The following is a 15041-nucleotide window of genomic DNA, read 5'->3' on the forward strand; positions in this document are numbered from 1 at the left end:
GACATTTCTACCTCTGGCCATTCTTGCTCCTTCAAGTTTTCTTCTGATCTTAGAAGTATCAGCTTCAATTTCTATTTATTTACTATTCCTTCTTACTCTTAGGTTTCACTTCCCTATCAGGGTATAGTAATTAGTTGCTTCTGTATTAAGAAAGAGTGATGGTAAAAGAAGTAACTGATTACCTTTTTTTTAAAACAAATGCTCTTCATAGGTGTACTGTGAGCTGTCCTAAATAAAACCTATTTGTTGACTTACGCATTCATGGTCCTTTCTGGCTTAGAGGTTGCAAGTTCAGAGTAGATTTTGGGATTATTTTTTCCCTGAAATCATCCAGTGTTTGTTCAACATGATGTGTTCACATTATCACTTCTAAAAAGACTAAACAAAGTAAGCACATGCAGGTGGCTCAGTCCTGGCAGGGAGGGGCTGCAGCTCAGCACAGTCTCTGACCCCAGGGACACTTGCAGATTCAACACAGCATAGAAGACCCTCAGAGCCTGGTACATCTGTGTTTGGGTTTGCAGCTCAAGAACATCACCAGAGATGTAGAAATGTTGATTTTGTTCTTTGCATCTTCTACAGGCAGCACTGATGATCCTTTAGCTGATCTTTCTGAGGTCTTAAATACTGATGATGATATTCTTGGAATACTTTCTGATGATTTGGTAAAGTCTGGAGATCATTCAGGTATGTATGTCTGTAGGGTCTCTCTAGTCATTGTTTCGATTTTTTTCCTCTTCATTACAGATGTATTTGTTGTAGTGTATCTGTAGGTTATGCTCTAGGTCATTTCATACAATTTTCATATCTTAAGAATACCTTGGTTTGGAATGATTTTGGTTTATTCTACCAAAAAAATGCCCAAACTTGTCAACATTTTATTTTTACTTGGCTCTTTGCTTTGCTGCTTAAGAGAGGATAAATCGTAGCTGCTGTTGTCTCTCATACCTGCGTAGCTTTTTTCAGCATGCAGCTTTTTCTTTACTTTTTTTTGTTTTCGTGTTGTAATCATCCATTTTATCTGGTTTGGGTCCTGTAGGTCTTGATTTATGCACTTTCCAGGTTGAGAACTCACCCTCCCCATTTGGTAAGAATCTAAACAATGGATGATCCATGGTTAGCAGTAGCCCTCTTTTCCTAGTGGTTGTAGGTGAAAGAACTGCATGTGTAGAAATTACTTCTCCTTTACTGTGTCACTAATTCATGTCTCATTTTCCACTCTCTGGTGTTTGAGTCTAACACAACCTCTAAACTCTGCACTCTGCCTTTAAGAGTCCTGCATCAAGTTTTGCTTACAGCTTCTGAAAACCTTCCTTAATTTTTTGTGTTTCATGATACAAACCCATGCATTTTCTTGCTGCCACTGTAAATATTACTTCCTGTAGTAGTGTGTAGTTTTTATCATAGTGATATATTTTGTAAATAAGCATTTTTATCAATGTGGGTATAGTAAAGCATGATTAAAGCAGTCAGTATCCTTTTGTTTTCACTGGATAATGGTTCATCACTTTATGTAAAAAATAAGTAGAATTATGTAAATAATAAGTAGAATGGCATGTTTCACTATTTCAAATTTTGGGTTATTTGGTAATTATTACACAAATATATTTTAAACAGTAAAAGACATAGTTCTTTTTTACCAGATTTTTCCCATAAGAGAGATTTATTGACTTGTAAGGGGTACTAGAAAATTTATGTAGTGAGTTATGTTTTTTAGTGCCAACAAATCATTATGATGTAACCCATAATAGTCAGGATTTGTTTTGAAAGAGAAACTAACTTGTTTTGTATTGGCTGTACTTCAACAACATTTCAGTAAATATTTTATGTAATATTTGAAGTCAAGAACATTTGAAATAAACATTCAAGTACATGAGGATGAACCATATTTACTATTGGTATGATTCTTTTAAAAATGTGAAAAATAGTTTAAATGGAACTATATACTGAAACCTATACATTCAAAACTATGCTGAACCTAAACTCAGTCTTGCTTCCCATTCTTCCAGTCGCATTATATTCAATTAATATTCCTCAAACAATACAGTAAACTGGAGGGAAAGAGTGGGAAGGTTTTTTAGCCTTTTCTAATTGAAGTTTCGTTTTGTCTTACCTTTCAAATATTAGAAAGTCCCGGTTTAATTGACAGCTGAATTCTAGGGGAAGGAAACAGGGTTTATGCTCTTTATTCAGTACTAACAAATTTTGCTATTCATGTCTAATTTAATACTATTTCTTCCTCTAGCTGGATTGGATATTGGCCCCATCTCTGATGATCCTTCTTCTCTGCCTCAGCCGAATGCCAACCAGAGCTCACGGCCACTGAGTGAAGAGCAGTTAGATGGAATCCTCAGTCCAGAACTAGACAAAATGGTCACAGATGGTAATATTCACGTCCTTAATCTTGGTCTTCTACAGAACTTATGTAAAAATCATGTTTTCTTTTTCCTTTCCCCCAAATGACACATCTCTGTATTTTAACAGCCCTATTTAGACTTGCTTGCACAATTACTTTTATTGCTTTCTCTGATGATTACTTACCCTGTGTTGCCTTTACTTTGTCCAGGTGCTATTCTTGGCAAACTGTACAAAATCCCAGGTACGTGTTCTGAGCCTCCTTGTCTTTTATGGAACACAGTTCACAAGCAATGCCAGCAACTCATGCAGAGTGGTTTTTTTGCAGAGCTGGGAGGGAAGGATGTTGAAGATTTGTTCACAGCCGTGTTGAGCCCAGCAGCCACACAGCCAGCTCCTCTGCCACAGCCTCCTCCCCCACCACAGCTCATGTCTTTGCACAGCCAAGGTATGTTCCTCTGGTGCTTTTGTGAGCAGCAGCCTGGCCAGGAGAGTTGTGCACCTTTTAAATGCTGATGTGGAAGTAGGACACACCTTATGCAAAATCGTGGAATCTGCTGTTGTTAATTTGTGCAGTATTATTCTAAAGCTGTTCTGAAGGGAGTACGTGATTAACATCCATGTAAATATTGTTAATACAGAAGGACAGTTACTTGAGATTTTTCTGACATAATCGGTGCTTTTATTTTAGCTGACACTTAAATGGTTTGGAAAGTAGTATGTGATAAAGCATGTGTTCTCTTCTGACTTCACTCTTTAATTACTTTTGAGTACCTCCTCAAGGGTAAGGCAAGAGTCTCTGTAACGCTGATTTACTGAGTCTTAATTTCTGTAAGAATGCAGTTTAATGTATTAGTTAGCTAATAGGCTAAACAAATTTTACATTTATCTTGGAAATTATACTTTATTTTTCTTCATTACTAGCAAAATTACCATGAGTTGATACAGCATTTTGCTCTTGTATTGAAGGCAAGAAACTGGTTTTAGTGTTAGTACCAGTAGATCTGGTTTTTTAAGCAGTATGTGTGAATGTAATTGAACGTGCTCATTTTCTCACCGAACACCTCTAGTGGTTTTCCATGAGCTCATGTAAAGAGTGTCCACTCTTTTATACTGGTACTATAAGAAGGACTATGCAAATTGATTTGACCAGTGAATTAAGCATAAGAAGAAAAGTGATTTGTTTCCTAGTTGGATCAGTTTTCATAAAAACTGAATACTTCAAAACCCTTTTTGAAGGGAGCATGTTTTAAGTGCATAATGAGTTGATTTAAAGCAGAAGATAATACAGATATCATTGTCTGTTTCCCAGTTACTTGAGTATCTGGGGATAGCTCCAGCATTTGAGCTCTGTAAGATTTTCAGCTCCTCCCTGTGGGAACTGCCATGATAACAAAGTTTTAGATTTGCAGTTTGGTTCTGCTCCAGTGGAATGATCCACACGTTTCTGTGAGATAAATGCTTCAGTAATAGGGCAGCTTGCATCAAGGTTCAGCAATTTCAAATAAAATTACTGCTTTTCTCATAAAGACAAGCAAGCAGCCAGTGCAAACTGGAGGCCTGACTCCATCCTGTTTGTTTGCCAGGTCTTCACAGTTAGTTACTGTGTTCACTAGCGCAGTAACATCCTCTTAAATCTTGTGTTATAATTGTAGTTGCTGTATAGCATACATAACCTTTAGATCAGAAACAGTCTCCTGAAATGGGAGAATGATACAGTGTCATCCTGTAGATGCATCTGATTCCTGAGCTACTTGTGTACTTTTAAGGAAATACTGGGGCAACAGTTATAATCTCACTTAAGTGATGGGATCCAAAGGCCAGAGTTAATTCTGTGTAGTAACATCTGCAAATACCATCTGCTGGAATGAATCTGCCTGTACCACATTTGTAATACTGTAATCAAATAAATAACATTTTCTGCCTTCATACAGCTAGACTGGACATTTAATTAGAAAATGTTAATGCTCATTTGAGTAAAGTTATCTGTTTCATTGGTTACAAATTAGGAAGCTAGTGGATAATGAGGCTTACTTTGGTACAATGCTCAGGAGTCTCAGAAGAGATGTTTAATTTAGGTGGGTAGTGATCATCCTGCAAGGACTGAAAACCGCATTCTCCATGGGTTGTTGCTTGGATCTGGGTCTAAAAAACATGAAGACTATTAGATTTTAGGTTTATTACCTCAATATAAGGTGCAGTACAATGCATGGGCTACTGTAAAAGTTTTGGGAATCCATTTTTGAATAAAAATTACATTTTAGACAAAAAAAAAAAATCTGTGGAGGGATGTGATAGAGCAGAAAAGAATCCTTTACACTTATAGGGAAGGATTTAAAAATTATTTAAAATCTTTCCCAAAACCGTAAGATCAGCACTGTAAAATTTTAAAGCAATTAGTTTTTCACTGGAAGAGACATTGTTTTCTCAGTGAAAGGTTGCACCTTTGCCTTAGTAGCAGTTACCCTTGAAAACTTAAATGAGTGATTTAAACTTCTTTTTCCAGGAGAGAATGCATTTCCAAGAGTGCCCCTCATGAATGGTCTGATTGGCCCCAACCCTCATCTCCCTCACACAGCTCTGGCTGCTGGAGGTGGGCTGGGCACCTTCTCTCCCATTACACAGCAGCCATACACTGATGCCAGGTAAGTTCAGATGGGGAATAAAAGATATTTATTTAGCATTAAAAAAAAAAGAGTAAAAAAAATCACCTAGAGGGTGTTGTTGGTTACTAATAATTTGATATTATTAGTTCTTGACAGCCACTGCAAAACCTTGTGTATTCTGGCAGTGTGTTTATTGCTGAAATAGCAAACAGAATGAGTACTTCGCTAGTTGAATTGGTCTGTTTTGTTGTTCTGTAAATGTGTAAAACAAACCCCTTTTCTTTTCTGTCAGGGATAAGAATCCAGCGTTCAGTCCAATGGTGAGTGATCCCAACAGCTCATGGGCACCAGCTGCTCCACCTCTGGAAGGTGAAGGCGATACCATGTCCAATGCTCAAAGAAGCACCCTGAAGTGGGAGAAGGAAGAAGCTCTGGGTGAAATGGCAACTGTAGCACCTGTTCTCTACACAAATATCAACTTCCCTAACCTGAAGGAAGAATTCCCAGGTGAGTGATTTACTGAATCAGTTTGAATATTTGGTAGCAGTTGGTGCACCTTGATGTGAAAGCATCTCAAATAGACTTACCATAGCCTTGTGTATTGATGCATTTTTTGGTTGCAGACTGGGCTACAAGAGTGAAGCAAATTGCTAAACTGTGGAGGAAAGCAAGCTCTCAAGAGAGGGCTCCCTATGTGGTAAGAACAATTCCCATCTGTATTTGCATGCTTCCAGCAAACCTATATTTCATTTATAAGGTTGTGGGTTTTTGTTTGGTTTTGTTTTGTTTTTAACTCAAGTTCTAGGTTTAGTGAAAGTTCCCTTACTACAAGAAAACCTTTTGAATTTAACTCCTACATCTGAATAGTTCTACCTGTATTCTTTGTTTTTCAGTCTTGGAATAAACTCTATTAGTACTGTGCAATCTAAAGACATCAGATGAGATGAGAATGTTTGTGGCTCCCACTGCCTCTCAGTTGCATTTGATTCATACCTCAAATCATCTTTGCTCTTTCTCTTTCTATACAGAATCTTACCAGTTTCTTCAGAAAGATAATAACAGCTGATCATGAGATTCCTCTCCCTTTCATCATCCCCTCACACTGGGCTATTCTTTTTTTCCCCTTTAGAGTTGCTGAAGTCTTTCAGCTATTGAACTAACAATTCCAGAGGTGTCAGTGCTCACACCTCTGCTTTCCTCATTTACTTCTACTCCTTGTGTTCTTCCTTTACTGCTCCCTGTCTCTGCTTACTCTCCTGTATTGCTTTGTATGGAAACTCTTCTGATATCCATTTTTCTAACACCATTTTGTAGGGAGCATGAAAGACTCCATTTTTCTCTCCAAAATCATTCACCTTCTTCACATCTGAGTTAAGTGAGCACAGGTACTTGTAGCAGCTATCTGGAGTTACATGGTCATTGATTTCCTCCTGCAGAACTTCTGCCATTCAAAGGGGGTGACCCTTAAGCTTTGTTGAAGCCTGTGTGCATCCAGATGTCAGAACCTATATTATTGATTTTTTTGGACTTTCCCAACAATTGTTGGCAAATGTACTTTTCTTTAACTTCCGTTCTCTCATCTTTGTTTCTTCACAGCAGCAATTGGATGATTATTCTCAATTTACAGGTTTCTGTGGATTTTGCAGTTTTCAGTCTCTTAGCTTTCCCCTACCTACCCTTTTTTCATATAGTCCCATCAGTAAGCAAACTTCATTCCTCTGCATATTGATGACTCAGAGTTTAGCACTACTACATCATCTTCTGCTGTCCAAATTCAAAAGTACCCTTATCTCTGGCTTAAGAGGATAAATCATATCCCAGACTTACTGTGAGAAGTAGAGTTCTTGATCTTTCTGAAACCCTTTCCACTTGAAAGAATAATTCTCTCGTTTCTTCTTTGTGTCACTGAGGCATCATCATTATTCTGCTTTTTATTCAGCCTTGCAATTGTAGCACCTTTGGACCTCCATCTTGCCCATGCTATAGTCAATCTTGGTGATTCCTTCTTTGTAGTGTTTATAAGATAATACCCACTTACACAGGTGGCATTTACCACTTCACAATTATTTCTATTACTGATTGCTTTATTTTTCACTGTTCTTAAAAACTGCAGTCCTATCCTTGTGATGGGTAAAGTCAGCAGCAAAAATTACTTCCCTTATGTATAGGAGGACAGTGCGTGCTCCTGCACACCAGTATTTACGCAGCAAGATGCGGTTAATTCCTCTCACAACAGTCCTTGTGCTCCTGCCATGCAGCTCCTGCTGGTGTTCCTGGCATTGTGCACACAAGAAGCTGCTGTGATGCCTCTCCTGAGGGACTTGAACTCTGAGGGATTGAGTGAAGGCTGAAATGAGATTCAGAGGAGTGTTAGTAAATTTTCACTGTAGGCTTTTTACTTTACTTAGCATGCACAATCCCATCACTTACAGGGAAAAATGACAGTGATTTTTCTGCTGCTGTGACATTGGTGCTCTCATCCATGTCACTATTTCATTGTTGGGGAGGATGGGGAAGTGTTAAAGCTTTTTCCTCTAGGCAACCCCTACTTGACAGCTGCAAATAAATTTGTGAAAAAGAGGATGTGGGGGTTTGCTTCAGAGAAGAAATCACATGCTAGATTGGTGGTAAAACAGGCTCTTTGAAACTTCCATTAGATACTTTAAAGTGTCACTATGGCTATAAAATGCCTCATTGAAGAGGAATTGCTGTGTCTCCATACACTTTTTCCTGATCCATAAGCCCATATCCTCTATTTATACTGTTAACTGTTAACTGACTTAGATCTTCAGAGGTCATTTAATGGACTAGACTGTATTTTTCTTGTCATTGAAGTTCTCCACATTAGTGGCCTTTATTGATCCAAACATCATCTGCTGTGCTCAGCCTTCGTGTTGTAGACCACACCAATATGTGATTTGAAAGGTAAACTGGTGGGTTTAACAATTTCTTGGCACAGCACAGGGCCTGGAACAGACACCCTCCTGTACAGAAAAGCTTTGCTAATAGGTTCATTAATTTACTAATTGCTAGTAATCTCTTAGTTCCTTCCATATATGTTAAATACAGAATTTCTGTAGAGTTGTGAAGTATGTTCTGTTCAGAATTCTTTTTGAAGTGCATAATGTCATTTCCACAAGGATGTGTGTGATTAAAACAGGCTGTACAAATAATTTGGTGATGGATTTTTTTAGGAATAACAGATGCAGTGTGCACACTTAGAAGAAAATAAGTCTAACTGCATCTTTTCTCTTCTTCCAGCAAAAAGCCAGAGATAATAGAGCTGCCTTGCGCATCAATAAAGTACAGATGTCAAATGACTCCATGAAAAGACAGCAGCAACAGGATAGCATCGATCCCAGCTCACGCATCGACTCCGACCTCTTTAAAGATCCATTAAAACAGAGGGAATCGGAACATGAGCAGGAATGGAAATTCAGACAGGTGTGTAGCATTTAGGGTGTTTTGTTATTGTCTCCCTGCTTTTTACTGCGTTGTTGGAATCTGTTGTAATAAAATCAATTTGAATCTTTTTTTGTAGAGGAGTATATAGTCAGCCATTCTGCTTGGAAAGAAAATAGATGTTATCAGAAGATCAGCTGCTTGTAAAAAAAGTTTTTTTTAAATTTTGACTCTAAAATCCTGTGTATTATAGAAACAGGTTTTTCTTTCTCTGCATGGGTGGCTGGTGCATTAGGTTTTTATTACATTCCCTGTATTGCAATAACTTTGTCCTGCAGACTGCTGCCTCACATGGGGCTGGGTGTCTCTCAAAGCCCACACCAGTGCTGCATGTTAGTAATCTTTGTCTCCAGAGTACAAGGTTGTAAAGCAGTGATGCTCTTTAGGCAACCTGGGAAATGCTTATTCCCAGGCAAGCAAGATGCATGTCAAGGTAATTGAACTTCACAGATAGCTGGACTCTCTGCTCCCATTGCATTTAAAATTTGCGGTTACTTGTAACTGATACTGGATGTGTCCTAAAGTTTTAATTGTAGATTCAGTCATTAGAAAGATTTTGTATACCCTGAACTTAGAAGTGTAACGTTTTTCCTCATAATTTTAAAACAGCAAATGCGGCAAAAAAGTAAACAACAGGCCAAAATAGAAGCCACACAGAAGCTTGAACAGGTGAAAAATGAGCAGCAGCAACAGCAGCAGCAGCAACAGCAGCAGCAGTTTGGTTCACAGCAACTCCTGAACCAGTCTGGCTCAGACACACCCAGCAGTGGGATCCAGAGCCCCTTAACGCCGCAGACTGGCAATGGAAGTATGTCTCCTGCACAACAGACATTCCATAAGGATCTGTTCACAAAGCAGCAGCTCCCTGCTACGCCCACTTCGGCGTCCTCAGATGATGTGTTCCTAAAGCCACAAGCCCCGCCTCCCACTCCCACCCGAATCCCAGTACACGATTCACTGTCTCAGTCTCAGACTCCTCAGACATCATCACAGCAGATGTTTTCTCCAGGTTCCACAAACACGAGGCCTCCTTCTCCGATGGATCCGTATGCTAAAATGGTGGGGACGCCCAGACCAGCACCCATCAACCAGAACTTTGTTAGAAGGAACACCATTGCCCCGTTAGATTCCTGTGCGGCACAGTCCTCCATATCTCGGGAGCCGTCGGGAAGCAGGCCCTCGCCAGTCAGGGACTCATGTTCTTCATCTCCAGGCAGCAGCGATCCCTATGCAAAGCCACCAGACACACCCAGGCCTGTCATGCCATCAGAGCAGTTCTCCAAACCGCTGGGAGTCCCACGGTCACCTGTAGTTATGGAGCAGACAGGGAAGGTTCCTTTAGCTGCTGGAAGCAGTGATCCATTTACTAAGCCAGCCCCTCGGACTGACACGTTTCAGAGACAGAGAGTAACCTCTGCTGATGCCTATGCACGGCCTCCATTGACTCCCACTCCTGCTCCTGTGGATGGCAGCCCTGGACCTTTCAAAACTCCTCTGCGCCCTCCTCAGTCCCCACAAGATCCTTACTCCTCCATGCCAGCCACGCCCCGGCGCGTTGCTGTTGATCCCTACGAAAGGCCCCCTCTGACACCGCGGCCGGTGGATAACTTCCCTCATAACCAGGCCAATGATCCCTACAGCCAGCCTCCCCTCACTCCCCACCCTGCAATAAAGGAGCCTTTTGCCCATCCGCCGCGGATAGTGCGACAGCAGGGTGATTCTTTCCCTCAGTCTGGGCCCATCTCCAGGCCAGCTTCTCAGGACCCTTACTCCCAGCCACCAGGTACTCCTCGGCCAGTTGCTGATCCTTACGCCCAGCCCCCAGGAACTCCTCGTCCCACCGCCGTGGATCCATACATGCAGCAGCCACCAACACCAAGACCTGCTCAACCAGCAGATCTGTTTGCTCAGTCCCCAGCAAACCAGAGACATTCTGATCCCTATGCCCAACCTCCTGGAACACCACGGCCAGTTCTCAGTGATCCTTACTCTCAGCAGCCAGCGACCCCAAGGCCAGGGATTCCTGAGAGTTTTAACAGACCTGCCATGACAAGGCCAGGACTTATACCAAATAGAGATCCTTTCCTGCAGACACCACAGAGCAGGTTGCAGGGCACTTTCGTCAGGCCATCAGACCCATGTTCTCAAACTCCCAGGTCTGCAGGACCTGCAATAACAGATTCATTTAGCCATGGTGCAGCTACTCCAGCACGTGACCCATATGATCAACCACCAATGACTCCAAGGCCCCAGCCAGAATCTTTTGGAACTGGTCAGCTGGCCCATGATGCTGCCGAACAGCCACGGCCTGGATCTGAGGGCGCCTTCAGTGCAGCTGGAAATTCTCCAATGACTTCTCAAGGACAACAGTTTCCCAAAGTTTCACAAGTTCCTGGCCCAGCACCCACCACGGGAGTAACAGATACACAGAATGCCATGAATATGTCTCAAGCAGATACTGAGAAATTAAGACAGGTGAGAATTCTGATGATATTAAAATTCTGGAAGTAGAATTTCCCCCATTCTTGTTAATTCTTCAAGTTTCTTGCCATTAAATGTAACTTTGTGTAAGTTACAAATTATCTTAATTTACTTAATGTGTTTGGTTCTTCTGGGTAGAACCACAATATACAGAATACAGAATTGTCAGTAATTTTTAAGGAGTTTGGACAAGATCCAAAAAAAAGAAAATCTGTATTTGAAGCCACTGAAGACGTAGATGGTTTGTCTGTAACAGTGCTTTTAGTTACAGTCTGAGGAAAAGAAACATTTTAAAAGGTCAGTTTGTTCTATTCTTCAACAAACGAGGTGTGGAACTGATTGTCAGTGACTTGTTCACTGGCTGGAGAAGGGAGTACAGACAAAGATCTCAGGCCACATGTCTGATTTTGCAGTTGGCCAGCATGTTGAGGTGAATCCTTCACTTGGTCACTCCTCTTCTTGAGGCACATTCACACCAGATTTCTGTCCATGAATGTCTGGCAAACAGCTCTTGCTGAGAGATAGAATTACATTCAGCTTGTGGAAAGCTACTCAGTCTTTTGTTTGGAAGGAGGGATGGGAAGTGAATTTAATGGAAAACTGCTGGTATTTATCATACAGAGTTAAGAGTAAATTCTGCAGTTGTGGCGTAAATGTCTAGCTGAATTTTCTTCAGTGGCCCTCTAGTCACCTTTGTCTCTCGGAATGCACTTGTCCTGTGGTGAAAGGGTCTGCATTATTGGAATAGAAAAAGGGAGAGTTGCTTCCATGTTAATTGGTAGAGCGGGATCACACCATACACTTTACCAAGAGGTCTGGATATTAAGTTGGGTTACCAGCACCGTGTGCAACTTATGGCCCCCCTTCTCATTTCTGAGGTGATTGTAGTTGTTCATAATTAATTTTCCTGTAACAACTGAAGGATTTCTTTCCTTCAAAAGGCTTAACCTAGCAGAGTGTAACACTTCAAAAGATGTCAATTGCAGTGTCAAGCGTAACGATTTATTTTCTTTTAAACAGCGCCAGAAGCTCCGTGAGATTATTCTACAGCAGCAGCAGCAGAAGAAGAATGCAGTTCGCCAGGAAAAGGCCTTGCAGGACGCAGCAGCTCCTCCCCATGCAGCCCCTCTTCAGCACTGGCAGCAAGACAACATAAATCAAATCTTTAACCGCCCTCCTCCTCCCTATCCTGGGAATATTAGGTCCTCTGTGGTCCCTCCTGGTGGGCCAAGGTTCTCCATGTACCCGAAGGACCAGCGTGGGCCATTCCCTGGGGATGGGCAGTTCAGCAGGCCCCAGTTCCCAGGAGACATAAGCACCATGGGGATGAGACCTCATGGTCTGAGGTAAACTCTTGGATCTCTTAAACTCAGGGTATTATAGGGGGTAGTTAGAGAAAGGGGGCTTTTTGGACAGGATGGAAAATCATCTACAGGAGCTGGTAACCTTCCTGAACTCCGTATGTGCAATGGGTTTTCCTGTAACATTAGAATGTATGTTTTACACTAAGTATTTTACTCTGTTTTGTTGGGAGCAATTCAGAAAAATAAATGGAGAAACTGCAGAACTAGTCAAACTTAGGTGACCTGAAACAGCTTGTTGTCCATGGCTTTTGGGGCATTTCTAAAGAAAAAGATCAGGCTTTATTTTTGATGTCTAATGAATATTAATGAATAAATTAATTTCTAATGAATATGTAATCAAATGTCAACTTCTGTCTGTGGCATTTTTACAGTGAATGCTACAATGTAAAATGAATACCAGTATCAACATACATTGTAAGAAATTAATTTTTTCAGTATCTGGATTTATTTCAGTAATTTCTAAATCCACACACAGAGTTTTTTTTACTCTGAATTGCATTAACATGTATTTTAATTATTAGGTTAGTTCTGACTGTCAGAGTTTTCTATCCATTCTTATTAGTGAAATTGAAAACAGGTTGTTTGTTAAACATAATTAAAGCAATTATTTTATTGTAGTCATAAAGCTCATTTAAATGTAAGTATAATTAGTCAAAACATTTATTTATGTATCTTGATGAATGCATCATGTAAAGCATTTCGGTGAACAGTTATTTAGTCATGCGAGACTGAGAAAAAAAGATGATTTGGCCTTTCATGCTTTATTTTAGATATGGGTTTCCAGGAGGTGGCCATGGTCCACCCTCGGGCCAGGAACGTTTCCTTGGTCCTCAGCAGCCGATGCAGCGCCCTGGAGTTCCCCCACAGCTGAGGAGATCCCTGTCTATTGATATGCCCCGGGCAGTGAACAACCCACAGATCAATAACGCACCTGGGATCTCGCAGCACTTTCCCCCGCAGGGAATTCCAGTCCAGCAGCACAACATCCTGGGTCAGGCATTCATTGAGCTGCGTCACAGAGCTCCTGATGGGAGGCCAAGGCTGCCCTTCAATCCTGCTGCTGCCTCTGTGCTGGATGCAGCAGCTCAGCACCAGCGGCACCCCGGGTTCCTGCCCAGGCAGGATTTCCCAGGCCCAAGACAGGCAGAACCGCTGAGACACAATTCTCAAGGAATACCAAACCAGTTGCAGATGTCGGCGAGTTTGGAGCACATGTCCCAGTCCCAGCAGGATCAGATCAATCCTGAGAACCCTCCTGCCCTTGTGATGCGTTCTCTGGGTCAGCCAGTTGCTGATGCATTCCCAGGACCGTCTTTGTCTACATCTGCACCAAGTGGTGAAGCTGCAAACTTGCAGATTCCTAACCAGCCAAGTGATGGTCTAGAAGAAAAGCTTGATCCTGATGATCCTGCTGTAAAAGATTTGGATGTGAAAGACCTTGATGGGGTTGAAGTCAAGGATTTAGATGATGAGGATTTGGAAAATCTGAACCTGGACACAGAGGATGGGAAAGGAGATGAACTGGACACTCTGGATAATTTGGAAACCAATGATCCTCACCTTGATGATCTTCTGAGATCTGGGGAATTTGATTTAATTGCATACACAGACCCAGATCTTGATGTGGGGGATAAAAAAGGAATGTTCAATGAAGAACTAGACCTTAGTGTCCCCATTGATGACAAACTAGATATTCAGGGCAAGGCAGAAGAACCCAAACAGAAAGAGCAAGGTGATACAGCTATTGCCCCTTCTGGGACCCAGTCTCCACCAAAGAAATCAGCTACAGAAAATGAAATTAAAGCAGAAGTACTTTCCCCAAACACTCAAGAGGAGAAGAAGAATGAAAATGAAAAAGGTGATGGAAATACTGAATCCACAAGTACTCAACAGGCTGCTGAGGTGGAGCTGAAGGATGGAGAAAAGGCTCCTGCGCAACCTGCTAACCCAGAATTCCCTGACAAAACTCCTACTGTTCCTAGTCAAGATGCAACTGTGCCTAGTCCAGATGCTCAGGGATCTGCTCCACTGCCTATTCAAGGAGCAGTAAGTTCCTGCAGTATTTCTGGGTCCACCCCAGTCCTCTCAAGTTTGCTGTCTAGTGAAAGCTCAGACAATGCTGAAGGAAGAACTCTGGGATCTCCATCTCAATCTCTGCCACCCACACAAATGAACCATGGATCAGGTATTCCACAAACACTCATGACACCTGCTGGACAGATCTTGGAAAACACTTTAAATTCAAATCTGCCCATGGTTCCACGAATGAACCATAATTTTTCTCAAGGATCACCAAATCCAGGATTTATTCAGGGTCAGTCATCTAATCATAACTTCGGGACAGGGCAGACATCTAATCAGACTGTGGCTGTACCAAACCGTCCTGGTCCCAGTGGCATCTCTGGTCCCCAGCAGATGATGCTCCCTCAGCCATTAGCTCAGCAACAAAACAGAGAGAGGCCACTTCTGCTAGAGGAACAGCCACTTCTTCTGCAGGACCTCTTGGATCAGGAGAGACAGGAGCAGCAGCAGCAGAGACAGATGCAAGCCATGATTCGCCAGCGTTCGGAGCCATTTTTCCCCAATATCGGTATGTGGGTGTCCTGTTTGTCTGTGTTTTAGTTGTTGTTTCAAAAATACAGCAACAAACAGTTAAATAATCCACAGCACTGTGAGAAGCAGGTAAATATGTAGAGCTTGAAGATGGCATAATAAAAATCAACCTGCCTTTTAGGTACAAAGGGAGTATGGAAATTGAGCATGTAGGTGGAAT

General features: G+C 41.6%; 1 protein-coding gene across 11 annotated transcripts in view; it reads left to right on the forward strand.

The window, feature by feature from the left end:
* The window catches only part of KMT2C (lysine methyltransferase 2C), a 191737-nt gene that overhangs the window by 150498 nt on the left and 26198 nt on the right, over positions 1-15041 (forward strand). For 9 of the 11 annotated variants that reach the window (XM_088063566.1, XM_088063631.1, XM_088063673.1 and 6 more), the window contains 12 exons: positions 583-687; positions 1040-1087; positions 2246-2383; positions 2567-2599; positions 2684-2803; positions 4862-5000; positions 5254-5468; positions 5585-5658; positions 8223-8405; positions 9033-10898; positions 11925-12250; positions 13039-14858. In XM_088063566.1, the coding sequence (XP_087919692.1) occupies positions 583-687; positions 1040-1087; positions 2246-2383; positions 2567-2599; positions 2684-2803; positions 4862-5000; positions 5254-5468; positions 5585-5658; positions 8223-8405; positions 9033-10898; positions 11925-12250; positions 13039-14858 (5067 nt within the window). The remainder of the gene's footprint in view (positions 1-582; positions 688-1039; positions 1088-2245; positions 2384-2566; positions 2600-2683; positions 2804-4861; positions 5001-5253; positions 5469-5584; positions 5659-8222; positions 8406-9032; positions 10899-11924; positions 12251-13038; positions 14859-15041) is intronic. The other 2 variants (XM_088063707.1, XM_014256763.2) reach the window with 1 other exon arrangement.

The sequence above is a fragment of the Pseudopodoces humilis genome, chromosome 1 (assembly GCF_049639895.1).
Source record: "Pseudopodoces humilis isolate 2021_Gansu_Grassland_sample_001 chromosome 1, ASM4963989v1, whole genome shotgun sequence".
NCBI lineage: Eukaryota > Metazoa > Chordata > Aves > Passeriformes > Paridae > Pseudopodoces > Pseudopodoces humilis.